This window comes from Hyaena hyaena, unplaced genomic scaffold, assembly GCF_003009895.1.
Source record: "Hyaena hyaena isolate Hyena2069 unplaced genomic scaffold, ASM300989v1 scaffold_851, whole genome shotgun sequence".
Lineage (NCBI taxonomy): Eukaryota > Metazoa > Chordata > Mammalia > Carnivora > Hyaenidae > Hyaena > Hyaena hyaena.
In genome coordinates this window covers 578599-592174 of record NW_024081483.1, presented here as the reverse complement: position 1 = coordinate 592174, position 13576 = coordinate 578599, and the positions used below count along the sequence as shown (strand labels likewise).

Sequence of the window (13576 nt, the reverse complement as noted above, 5' to 3'; positions counted from 1 at the left end):
ATTTCTGTTTCCCCACAGGGTTACCATCTACTTATTGATATAGATAACACCTCCTCCTCCCTCCCATTTCAAAATCCACAGGTAGAGAAACAGTTGAAAGTAATGAGATCTACCCTCCCTCATAGAATTCTAAATGAAGTCTCAAAATTCTGGCTAAATAACAGTTAAGAGGGTAATTATTTATTCATGTGTAATAGCATGTTAGCATTCTTAACAAATGCTTAGAATGTATAAATGCTTTGATGAATATGAAGAATTAAGACTTAAGACTGAATAATGTTAACAGTTTAGCAGAGTAAAGGCTTCAGTAAAACTTGCAAAGCTTAAAAATATACCAGACCGCAGAGAAAAATTAGTTTGGAAGGGGCTAAAAATTAGGTAGGTATGAGGAAAGAATGGAAATATATTTAACTCAAATTTCAATTAAGAATTTAAATTTCTGCTAAGATCATTCCTATAGTCTTTTCCTTTTATGAGATTAGGCATGTCAGAACATTCTCCTATCTCCCAGGACCAAGACAAAATGAGGGAATGATGTAAAACACCAGTGTCCTAAATCTGAAATAACAAGTATATGAAGAGAGTACAGAATATGAGGTAAATCATGAAACTATTTAGGGAGGCTATTTTAGGGGCAACTGCATAATATCCACAGCTGAATGAAAATGATACTCAAATACATGGATCCTCTCACTCCCTATCATTCTTTTAAACCCTTAAAATACTTTATCAATTTGTTTAGCTTTAAAAGAAGTATTACTACTGTGTCTCCTAATTCCTCCTTAAAATTATACTTACAGTTGGAGCAGGAGCCATAATGCTCATTGGTACAGGAATCATTGGGGTCCCTAAGAAAAAAAGCATAATAAATCATAAGAACACAGTCACATAAGACTATATTCTCTATCTACTACACGCCTTACCAATATGTAAAAACGCAGGACTGATGACAATGAGATATTGTTGAATGCCTTACTCTCAAAAGCAATGGGGTATCAGACCAGTTTATATAAACTTACATGACAACAAAAAAATGATTCTAAAAGCAAAAAGGCTACTGCCACAACATGCTTTCATCTCAGAAGTTTAAAAAACTGGAGAGTTGTTGATTCATGTTCCTCTGATTCAGTACATCCTGAAAACCACTAACTTACACAAATACAAGTTCACTTATGGGTAAACAACAGTATTAATGAATCCTTTAAAATAATAATAATAACTTATCAAATGAGAAACTAGTCTGGAAACTTAGATAGAATCTTATTACTGCTGGTTCTTTAATAAAAACAAAAATCAGGGGCACTTGGATGGCTTAGTCAGTTGAATGTCCGATTCTTGATTTCACTTCAGATCATGTTCCCAGGGTTGTGGGATCAAGCCCCAAGTCAGACTCCATGGAGTATGAAGCCTGTTTTAAGATTCTCTCTCTCAACAGGAACCCTCTTGGCACTATTCGTGGGAATGGAAACTGGTGCAGCCGCTCTGCAGAACACTGTGGAGGTTCCTCAAAAAATTAACAATAGAACTCCCCTATGACCCAGCAGCAGCACTGCTAGGAATTTACCCAAGGGATCCAGGAGTGCTGATGCATAAGGGCACATGTACCCCAATGTTCACAGCAGCACTCTCAACAATAGCCAAATCATGGAAAGAGCCTAAATGTCCATGAACTGATGAATGGACAAAGAAGACGTGGTTTATATACATATTTTCAGCAAGGTGGATGGATCTGGAGGGTATTAGGCTAAGTGAAGTAAGTTAGTCAGAGAAAGATTCCATATGTGTTCACTGTTATGTGGATCTTGAGAAACTTAACAGAAGATGATGGGGGAGGGGATGGGGGTGAAAAAAGTTACAGAGAGGGAGGGAGGCAGGCAAACCATAAGAGACTCTTGAATACTGAGAACAAACTAAGGGTTGATGGTGGGTGGAGGAGAGGGGAAAGTGGGTGATGGGCACTGAGGAGGGCACTTGTTGGGATAAGCAGTGGGTGTTGTATGGAAGCCAATTTGACAATAAATTATATTAAAAACAATTCTCTCTCTCTACAAAACATATGAACATAAGGGAAGGGAAACAAAAATAATATAAAAACAGGGAGGGGGATAAAACAAACAGAGGGTTGCTGGAGGGGTTATGGGAGAAATACAAATCAAAACCACACTGAGATACTACCTCATGCCAGTCAGAGTGGCTAAAATGAGCAAATCAGAGAACTCTAGATGCTGGCGAGGATGTGGAGAAACGGGCACCCTCCTACACTGTTGGTGGGAATGTAAACTGGCACAACCCCTCTGGAAAACAGTGTGGAGGTTCCTCAGGAAACTAACAATAGAACTCCCCTATGACCCAGCAATAGCACTGCTAGGAATTTACCCAAGGGATGCAGAAATGCTGATGCATAGGAGCACATGCACCCCGATGTTCACAGCAGCACTCTCAACAATAGCTAAAACATGGAAAGAGCCTACGTGTCCATCAACGGACCAATGGATCAAGAGGATGTGGTTTATCTATACCATGGAATACTACATGGCAATGAGAAACAATGAAATCTGGCCATGTGTAGCAACATGGATGGACCTTGAGGGTGTTATGCTGAGCGAAATGAGTCAGGCAGAGAAGGACAAATATCATATGTTTGCACGTATAGGAGGATGAGGAGGAACTTAACTGAGGAACAAGGGGGAGAAGAAGGGCGGAAATGGTGGGGGAAAGGGAGAGAGGCAAACCATGAGAGACTTTTGAATGCTGACAAAAACTGAGGACTGATAGATGTGGGGGGGAGGGGGGATGGGCATGGAGGAGGGCACTTGTGGGGATGAGAACTGGGTGTTATGTGGAAACTAATTTGACAATAAACTATTTGAAAAAAAAAAAATATGTGCCTCAAGACAATGGTTCTCAAATGTGGGTTCTCTTAGCTATGCTAAAATAAGATGCCTAGGAATGAATCGCCTGTGAACTTGTTGAAAATAAAGATTCCTGGATATTTAGAAGTATCTGAGGATCTGAATCAGTCAGTGGGTTGAAGTGGGGACTGAAGGTTATCTTTTTTTTTTTTTTTTTTAAACCTCAGCTTTGGAGAGAGGAACTTTTTATATGATAATCTGAAAATCTCTCCAAAATATATTTTCAAGCATAACAAAGGGGCAGAACAGTATATGTAGGATGTTACTATACATCTGCATTAAAAGAAAAAAACAAAAACTCAGTGGATAAAAGAATATATACTTGCAGTGGCATGTAATATGCACTAAAAAGCACCTGGGACAATGAAGAAACCAACTGATCGAAACAGTTTTCCCTCTTTCTATAAGAGATTAGTAGTAAGTTATGCGGGAATGTAAGGAAAACTTTTCACTGTATACCTTTTTGATGACTGAACCATATGAATGCATTACCTGGTTTTAATAAAAGTGTTTTTTTCCCTTAATCTCCCCAGATGAGTTTGATGCTCAGCCAGATATGAAAAGCACTGCCACAGGAAAATGAGACACCATATTTACAAAAGGATGCTAACAGACATCGTTACTACTGACACATCACATATATATCACTTTCCTAAAGTTAACAGTGTACTGACAAAACTGCAGGTTAAAAAACAACAGTCTCCACAAACTTACCTGGAGGTACAGGTGGAGGAAAACCAGGAAACTGTGGGGGTGGGATCCCTGGTGGGAGTGCTGGGATTCCCATGGGAGGGCGATTCAAGTGAGGGGGGAAAGACATTCTTACTGCAGCGGTCTAAAGAAAAAAATCATGACAAATCATTTTATTTGAAATCTTTGCAATTTGATATGCCTGGTTTGTTGGCCTTCATTTTTAGAGTATCTGCAAAATTCTAAAGTTTTCTTACCCAAAGGAGTTGGCAAAGACCCTCTTTTCTCTGTCTGTCCATTGAGAATTTTTAAAACTTAGATCTTTTCTAAAATAAGTTCCCAAAATGTACACGATCTAAATTCAGGATAGACTCCTACAATCATGTGGGAATACATATAAAGGAAGAAAAAAATGTTGAGGTTCAGTTAATATCCAAAAATTAAATACCAAACATCAACGAATCTTTTTAAACCAAACTCAGAATCCAGGAAGATTATCTAACAGTTTTTTTTTTCTTTAAGTGTTCTGATGCAGTCATTTTTTACACACATCAGCACCCTGAAATCTAAATGTACAAAGTTACGCAGTATTTGTTGATTCAATGTCGGCCAGCTCCTCAAGGACAAATGAATGTCTCAGTAAACTTAAACCTGAGAGGGAAGAAACTTCCTGACATCAGATCACATGGTAACCATTCCGATACAAAGAGAACATACAATTTGTGACAATAAGATGTCTTAATTTTTGATAAAAGCAAACCTCTTAACCATTCTTGAATGGTTACTTAATGTAAGGTGACACTGAACTGTTTCGTTTGACTTTAAAAGAAACTTAATTTTGGATTTTAGTTAAATGAACGTAGTATTTAAGACTCCCTTACCACCAAACTTTATATTTTCATCAACACACTTGAGTGTCTAGAACTATTAGAAAAAGTAGAAAACCAATGTCAGGATGTCCTAGGAAGATTCCATGTACCAATTTTAAAAAGAAGCCAAAATAAATGATCTTGTATCAGTATCAGTGATGGCACTAAATAGTAGCAATTTGATGAACTGGATATTTGTTGGATACTAGGAAAAACTCCCTCTACACTCTACAACTGAAGGGGTCTAGAGCTAGAACATTTGTACTATTTGTGTGTGTGTGTGTGTGTGTGTGTGTGTGTGTGTGTGTTTCATACACTGATTTACTCACCCTTCAGAAGAGAGAAGATAAAAAGTGCATGTCTTCCACTTCCTCTCCCCCTAATCCCAACAGTTTGGTATATATCGTTGTATTCTTCTAAATATCTTTCTATACACAAACTAATATATAATCATTTTTGTTTTTCTGCAAACAGTATAATCATTCTTTATTGTTATCCTCATTTCTCCCTCATTATCATTAACATCTCTTAATATCAGTTCATAAAGTTCTATCCTAACCTTTATAAAGCAATAAATACTATAATACAGATATATAATATTCAATCAACAAGGATGACTAGCTCCACATTTTGCCTCTTAGAAATAATATTGAACATTCTTGGACACACTGGACATACAAATCTACGCACCTGTGCAAGTAATTTTATAATACAGCTTAGTACTGTATGTATCTACACTTTACCTCCAAATCATTCTCCGAAACTAGTGTACAAATTTATATCCCCACCACCAATATATGGGTATGTATGCCCTTTCCTCAAATCTTCAACATCACTGGAGTAAATCAGTGTTTAAATTGTAACAGTCTCATAGGTATAAAAAAAAAAAAAAAAAAAAAAAACACCTCTCATTTCAATGTGCATTTCCTTAATCACTAATGCAGTTGAGTATCTTTTTACCTGTTTATTACACTTTTCTTTAAAAAAGTCTTAGACAAGCATGTCCTTCAGGCTCACAGTTGTTCTTCCTCAGTGTTGACTTAAAAAGTTTGGATATGTGAGGATAATACAGGATTATTTAGGATAATTCTATAAAATCTAAACTTCAATTTCAGAAAACACAGTACACTTAAAATATTTAGAAAGATTTACAGGTAAAATAAATTCCTAGAATTTCACATAAGGTATTGGAAAATGCTTTAAAATCTTTAAGCATTGGCATAAATTAAAAAGGAAAAAATGCAACTAATTTAAGATTATAAATGTGTTGAATTTTTAAATAATCTTTTTGTAATACTTTTTGCCCAAAAATAAAAACAAACATTCTATAGGAGGGGACGGAAGTGTGTCTCCTTTCAAAAGAGGGCTACTGTCCTACTTACAGAAGCTCTTCTATTATCATTATAATACTCTATCTCAGCACTTTCTTAGGAGGGCAGTTGGTATTAATACCTGTTGAATAAATAAATCAATGAATGAATCAGTAAACACATTTATTAACAAGCTCCCATGTGCCAAGTTCTGTGCTACCAATGACCCAGTGTCTTGTCTCACAATGTTTACAAAGACTGGAGCATGAATTCCTAGAACCATTTGTTGCCAAGTATTAAGTTATAACCATTATTTTGTAAAAGCCCTATATGTTCTTGGGTTTCAATTATATTTTATGGCTTTTAAATGTATAATTCATTAAGCTGTCATCCTCAAGACAGTATGGTATTGGCACAAAAACAGACCCATAGACCAATGGAACAGAATTGAGAACTCAGAAGTGGACCCAAAAGTATACAGCCAACTGATCTTTGACAAAGCAGGAAAGAATATCCAATGGAAAAAAGAAAGCCTTTTTAACAGATGGTGTTGGGAGAACTGGACAGCAACATGCAGAAGAATGAAACTAGATCATTTTCTCACACCATGCACAAAAATCAACTCAAAATGGATAAAGGACCTGAACGTGAGACAGGAAACTATCAACACCCTAGAGGAGAAAGCAGGAAACAACCTCCTTGACCTCCACCGCAGCAACTTCTTACTTGACACATCCCCAAAAGCAAGGGAATCGAGAGCAAAAATAAACTGTTGGGACCTCATCAAGATTAAAAGCTTCTGCACAGCAAAGGAAACAACCCAGAAAATTAATAGGCAACCAACGGAATGGGAAAAGATAGTTGCAAATGACATATCAGATAAAGGGTTAATATCCAGAATCTATAAGGAACTCACCAAACTACATGCCCGAAAAACAAACAACCCAGTGAAGAAATGGGCAGAAGACATGAACAGACACTTCTCCAAAGAGGACATCCAGATGGCCAACAGACACATGAAACGATGCTCAGCATCCCTCCTCATCAGGGAAATACAAATCAAAACCACACTGAGATACCACCTCACGCCAGTCAGAGTGGCTAAAATGAGCAAATCAGAGAACTCGAGATGCTGGCGAGGATGTGGAGAAACGGGCACCCTCCTGCACTGTTGGTGGGAATGTAAACTGGTACAGCCCCTCTGGAAAACAGTGTGGAGGTTCCTCAGGAAACTAACAATAGAACTCCCTTATGACCCAGCAATAGCACTGCTAGGAATTTACCCAAGGGATACAGAAATGCTGAGGCATAGGAGCACATGTACCCCAATGTTCATAGCAGCACTCTCCACAATAGCTAAAACATGGAAAGAGCCTAAGTGTCCATCAACAGACGAATGGATCAAGAAGATGTGGTTTATCTATACCATGGAATACTACATGGCAATGAGAAACAATGAAATCTGGCCATGTGTAGCAACATGGATGGACCTTGAGGGGGTTATGCTGAGCGAAATAAGTCAGGCAGAGAAGGACAAATACCATATGTTTGCACGTATAGGAGGATTAGGAGGAACTTGACGGAGGACCAAGGGGGAGAAGAAGGGGGGAAATGGTGGGGGAAAGGGAGAGTGGCAAACCATGAGAGACTCTTGAATGCTGACAAAAACTGAGGCTGATGGATGTGGGGGGGGAGGGGGGGAGGGGCATGGAGGAGGGCACTTTGGGGATGAGCACTGAGTGTTATGTAGAAACTAATTTGACAATAAACTATTTGTAAAAAATAAATAAATAAATAAATAAAACAATACACATTAAAAAAAAAATGTATAATTCATTCCGTAAGAACAACCACATTACATGCTGTATGCTAACATACCCATTCTATTTACTTCTAATTTTTCTGCTATATGTCCCTTTCATTTAGAACTATTCAAAACTTGCTCATTCATAGGCAAAATTTCAAAGGGAAAGGTATCTTTATGAGATAATGGTCCCTTCTATGGTCAGAAAACAAACAATTCTGGTGATCACTAATATTAATGTTCACTTTAAACATGCTAAAGTGAGAGTATCAACCACTTTTTTCAACATACTTTTATGTTTTGACATGTGTGAAAACGACTAAGAATAAACTTTTATAACGATAAGCAAAGTTGATCCGTTTTTACCTACAGTTGATAAATTCTAATACTGTCATAGTAAATTACATGGAGATTCAAAGTTGGTAGGTACATTGTAGAATAAGGTAGGGAAGAGAATTTGGGAGTGCTTCACTTTAAATATGGTGGTCATGCCTCACAAAGATGATAGGCAAACTGAACAAAAACTCCAAAGAGGCCAAGACAGGAAGCCTCATATATGGAGGCAAAAGCCTTACAAGCAAAGAAAAGAGAAATATAGGAGCCTGAGGTGATTACATAGTGTTTGTGGGAGGAACAGCAAGGCCAACAGCTGGAGCAGAGTACCTGAGGAAAGTTAAAGATAAATGCTGAGTATCACTTGGGGGAGCAGGCTCAGAGAATGTAGTACTTCGTACGCCACTGCCAATGTTTTGATTTTTACTCTAAATGAGATGGAAAACATTTGAAAGGCTTTTGACCTGACTTACATCTTAACAGCATCACTGGCCACTGTGTTAATAAAACCGGACAGCAAGGGGAGAAGCAAAGGACTACTCTAATAACACAGAAAAGAGAGGGTGGCCTGGAAGAGGTGGTAGCGGTGCAAGTGTTAGATTCTGGATGTTCCGCGTTTCAAGGGTAGTCAATTGCTTGAGGGATCGCATGTGGAGTTTAAGAAAAAGAGAGCTAAAAAGCTTATTTTATTAGCACTGAGATGATTATAAATTAACATTTACAAAATACTTGTATTTTTCACCTTCACTCTGGAGGGGTTCACTTTTAGAAGGTTCAAAGTATTTTAATAAGAATTTATTTTTAAGCAATCTCTACACCCAACGTGGGGCTCACACTCACAACCCCGAGATTAAGAGCTGCATGCTCTTCCCACTGAGCCAGCCAAGGGCCCCTAGAAGGCGCAAAGCATTTTTACAGGGGCTAAGTATGAAGCCTTATGGCCCAAAGTAACAAAATGAGCACCTGTCAGGTGAGCGTTCCCTACCTTTAGTGTGGCAGTGGTCATACATGTTTATTGCGCATTTGTCAAAATTCACTGAAATTAAAATGGGTGTATTTTACTGTATGTAAATTTTATCTTAATAAATCTAGGTTCCTCTGTCAGGGGAAAAAACTTTAAATAACATTTATCCGTACCATTCAACATATGCATGTATTCTGCTCTTTTTCATGTTTTCCTCTTTATGCCTTTTTTCCCCTCCTTATGCTTTTAAATCACTTCTTTTCTCACACCATTTACTACTTATAATCATTCCTCCACTGCAGATTTATCCTAATAGAAAAAATACTTCACCTGGAATAGATTTACTGGCTAACCTCATCCGGACACCGTGTGAAAAATTTCTGAATGTTAAGAGGCAAACGGGGGCGCCTGGGTGGCTTAGTCGGTTGGGCGTCCGACTTTCGCTTGGGTCATGATCTCGCGGTTCGTGGGTTCGGGCCCCGTGTCGGGCTCTGTGCTGACTGCCAGCTCGGAGCCTGGAGCCTGTTTCAGAGTCTGTGACTCCCCCTCTCTCTGTCCCTCCCCTGCTCACGCTGTCTCTCTCTCTCTCCTGGAAGTAAATAAACCATTTAAAAAAAAAAAAAAAAAAGAGGCAAACGAACCAACAGATTCTCCTTAACACCTATACATACAACTCATTCATTCAACAAATATCTAGCTCCACTTGTGTGTCAGATTCTTTTCTAAACATCATTTTCATACAGTTATGCTGCCAGTTCAGTGGCTCTGCATTAAATACAAATTATCTATACTGTAGCATGTATTGTTCCCTGCTCTGCTTACAGCCTAGATGTACAATGGACTGACATATCTGTCCCAGCCTAAGAAAACCAAGCCCCTCAAAACTGCATTTCTCAAACCGAATTTCTACAGAAGTGGAGTCTTCGGGAACTACTCCTAGGAAAAAGTATTCCATGTCCAAAAAACAATGGGAAATGCTTGATTAACAAAACGTTTCTTTCGCAGGAAAGCTTTTGAGGTATGAAAATATGGAAGTGTTTTAAGTCTCAAAAAAGGGACATGATCTTTTTCTGAGCTTTCCACTTTGCTGTTCTACCATTTTCAATGATTAAAAAGCAATACTACCTACAGAGAAAAATTAGTGATAGTCTGGAACTGGGGTGGGAACAAGGCGTGACTTGCAAACAGGAAAGCGGGATTCTTTTTGTGGTAACAGTCACACAACTATGAACATTTACTAAAAATCATCAAATTTGCACACTACACCAAGTGTATTTTATGTGTCAATTACACCTGAGTAAAGTTGCTTTAAAAAAAAAACAAACAGTATCAATTCAGGACAAGTTCAGGCTAAATCCTATTAGGACATTAATTTCCTAATTTTGTTCACTCTACTGCTATTGAATATGAAAATATCCTTATTCTAAGAAATACAGACTTAAGTATTTAAGGGCTAAGGGACACTCATCTGTGGCTTACTAGCAAAACATTTCAGAAGAAAAAGAGGAAAGGATAAAGTAATTTGTGAAATGTTATCTTTTGGGGAATCTAGGTGAAATGTTATTTGAGAATTCTTTCTACTATTCTTGCAACTTGCTTAAAGTTTGAAGTTGTGTCGAATAAGTTTTAAAATTTTTTTTTTTAATGTTTTATTTATTTCTAGAAGAGAGAGAGAGACAGCGTGAGCAGGAGAGGGTCAGAGAGAGGAGTCACAGACTCCGAAACAGGCTCCAGGCTCCCAGCTGGCAGTCAGCACAGAGCCCGACGCGGGGCTCGAACCCACGAACTGCGAGATCATGACCTAAGCGAAAGTCGGACGCTTAACCGACTAAGCCACCCAGGCGCCCCAATGTGTCGAATAAGTTTTTTTTTTTTTTTTTTTTTTAAACATTTNGACAGCGTGAGCAGGGGAGGGTCAGAGAGAGGGGGAGTCACAGACTGAAACAGGCTCCAGGCTCCGAGCTGGCAGTCAGCACAGAGCCCGACGCGGGGCTCGAACCCACGAACCGCGAGATCATGACCTAAGCGAAAGTCGGACGCTCAACCGACTAAGCCACCCAGGCGCCCCTCGAATAAGTTTTAAAAAGCAGTTATCAGCAATTCGGGTGGTGTAAATATTTTTTTTTACTGTCTGAAGTTTCAAAATTTTTAAAAAAGGCAGGAGAAAACCTATTGAAAAACTTTAAGGGGTAATCAATCTTTTTAGGAATGGCAATGATAGTTGTCAGAAAAGACTATCAAGATGTTAAACAAAATACACAGAATGTTTTTGTAAGATGTTAAAAGATTCAATGATTATTTCTGCTTCCAAAGTTACAAAATAGTCAAAACAATTTTTCTCTTAATCATATGTAAATGAAAAATCTATATAGCTAATCAGTGACCCAAGAAGTTACTTGAAAATCCCAAACTTATATTAGGTCCGAAGTAATTACCAATACTAAAATGAACTCATTCTATTTTAAAAACATTTAAAAAGATTTAAAGCCTAACACAGTAAAATAAAGATACCAAACCACAAAATAATAAAAACTTACCCCAAACTATTATTAATATATAATGCCTACATGCAACACAGGGACAATGAAAACATTTTCTTCCTAGAAATGTTTTGGAATCAAAGATACATACATACATATATAAAGGAAAAACCATGTTTGGGGGACGAGAAATGGAATTTAGGTAACTCCAAGAAGAATTATTATTTAACAAAAGTATTAACCAACATTTTTATTTACTTTTGTTTACAAAAGCCTTCAACATACATTATCTCACTGAATTTTGCAAAGTACCTGGTGTAGATATATTCTCCTTTTACAGATGAAGAAGCTAACTTGTCCAAGGGAACACAATAAATGAGTGGGGGCTCCAAGGTCCCCACTATCCTGAAATTACCAATCCAAAGGCTGTTTTCACTGTATCACAATGCCTCTTTCTAGTAATAACATACCAATAAGAAACTTTATTAAGGGTTAACTTTTATTTATAAAAGTCTATTCAGAGTACACTGGAAGAAACGTTAAGGGTCTGGATTAGGCTCTTGTACTTCACTGAAAATTATTAAATAACAGATAGTATCAGTTAATGTGGACTAAACACTATGTTACTTAGACATAGCAAAAGGATTTTACATACGTTTTTCTCAATCCCCAATCACAATAACCTATGAAGTGGATACTGTTATACCTCAATTTACAGAGGAAGAAAGCCAAGGCTTCAAGAAAAGTTAGATTAACTAGAATAGTATAGTATCTGCTTGAATCATGAGGACCAACTGAAGGCCTTTCAAACCCCTATATGTTTTTGGAAATCTTTAAAAATCAAAGTTCCTAAGACCGAATAAAAATTGTTTTACACTCCACTGCCAACTTCCTAACTCACAGTACTTCATACTATAGCAGTCTGGTACAAGAGAAGTCCAATCTCTCCTCTCTTTTGGTCTGCTCCTTTCTGACCAGGATCAAAATGGCTTTTCCATGGCAATATAAATATCCCCGTTACATAACTTCAAAATGATCTTCATACTCCTAGATCTACTTCCGAAAACGTATACAAAAAGTACAAAAGACCAAGGAAGAGTAAGAAAGAAGTAACACATTTTAATGTGGAGCTTGTTCATCTCCTAGAATGAATGGGATATAGTTTACTGCAACCTCCAAAGGAGGAAGAGGCAGGACCACAGTACTCATCACAATCGTAGACCAGCAAACCAGGGGGATGCCAAAAAAGGTGGGCATTAGCTGAATTCGGGGTGGGGGTGGGGGACTCCACTCGGTGGCGGGCTCTGGATGACCAAAGAGAAAGGGAAAGAAATCCGTTGGTGGCCAGCACCTCGCTAAAAAGGGTGGCCGCTCTCTGGCTTGTGGGCAGAGCCTGAGGCAAGTGTCCTAGGCCGGAAAATCTACAGTGAGGCCCAGGTTAGAAAGGGGCCTCAGGGAGGGGCTCCCCAGGGACAAACTGATCGTTCTGTGGCAATCGTGGAGTGAGAAGGGGACCAGGCGATCCACCCTGTGACGGACCGGGGAAGGGAAAGAGAAAGTGGGCGACAAATGCAAGGAGGAAAGCTCTGGCAGTAGGTCCGGCCTCCACGGGCTCCTGCTGGGCCCACCGGTTTTTGAGGCCTTAGAGAAGTGGAGAAACCCAAGCCTCGTGCCCGCCCCCTCCCCCACTCCAACCCCCCTTTACCCCCAATCCCACCCCGGCCCTTTAGCAGCCTCCCTGGCTTCCCCTCCTCCCGGTCTCCCGGTCTCCTGGTTCCCACACGCGTTCAGAGGCGTGAACTCACCCGCCGCTGAGAAAACGATACGGTCTTCGCGGCCTTCCGGGCTCCAGGTTACGAATGGGCTCCTCCGGTTCGAGGTTTCTGCGCACCGCTCGCTGGGAGACTGGTTCCGAAGCGCCGACTCGCACAGGCCGCAAACACAGCCGCGCTGCGCGGGGAGCTTCTGGAGGTCTTCCTCTTGCCCGGCATGCACTGCGACCAGGCCGAGTGAAGAGGAGAATCATAGAGAAGAACGCGTATAGATAGTCTTCCCTTTGGCTCTGAATCACTACGCAGCGGCCAATAACCATAGAGAAGGAGGGCCTGATAGGGACTAGAAAGGCTCGAACTGTAAATTACGACCCACCCTGCCATTTTTGATTGGAGCTGATTGAATCTTATGACTATGAGACGCCATCTTGAGGTCAAGGTT

General features: G+C 39.3%; 1 protein-coding gene across 1 annotated transcript in view; it reads right to left on the bottom strand.

Annotated features, from left to right (window-relative positions):
- Positions 1 to 13370, bottom strand: part of RBM25 (RNA binding motif protein 25) — a 60178-nt gene extending 46808 nt beyond the window's left edge. Inside the window, exons 1-3 of the mRNA XM_039219931.1 lie at positions 13168 to 13370; positions 3627 to 3747; positions 799 to 848 (exon numbers count right to left, since the gene is read on the bottom strand). Coding sequence (XP_039075862.1) covers positions 799 to 848; positions 3627 to 3732 — 156 coding nt within the window. The 5' untranslated portion in view covers positions 3733 to 3747; positions 13168 to 13370. The remainder of the gene's footprint in view (positions 1 to 798; positions 849 to 3626; positions 3748 to 13167) is intronic.
- Between the last annotated feature and the right edge of the window lie 206 nt (positions 13371 to 13576).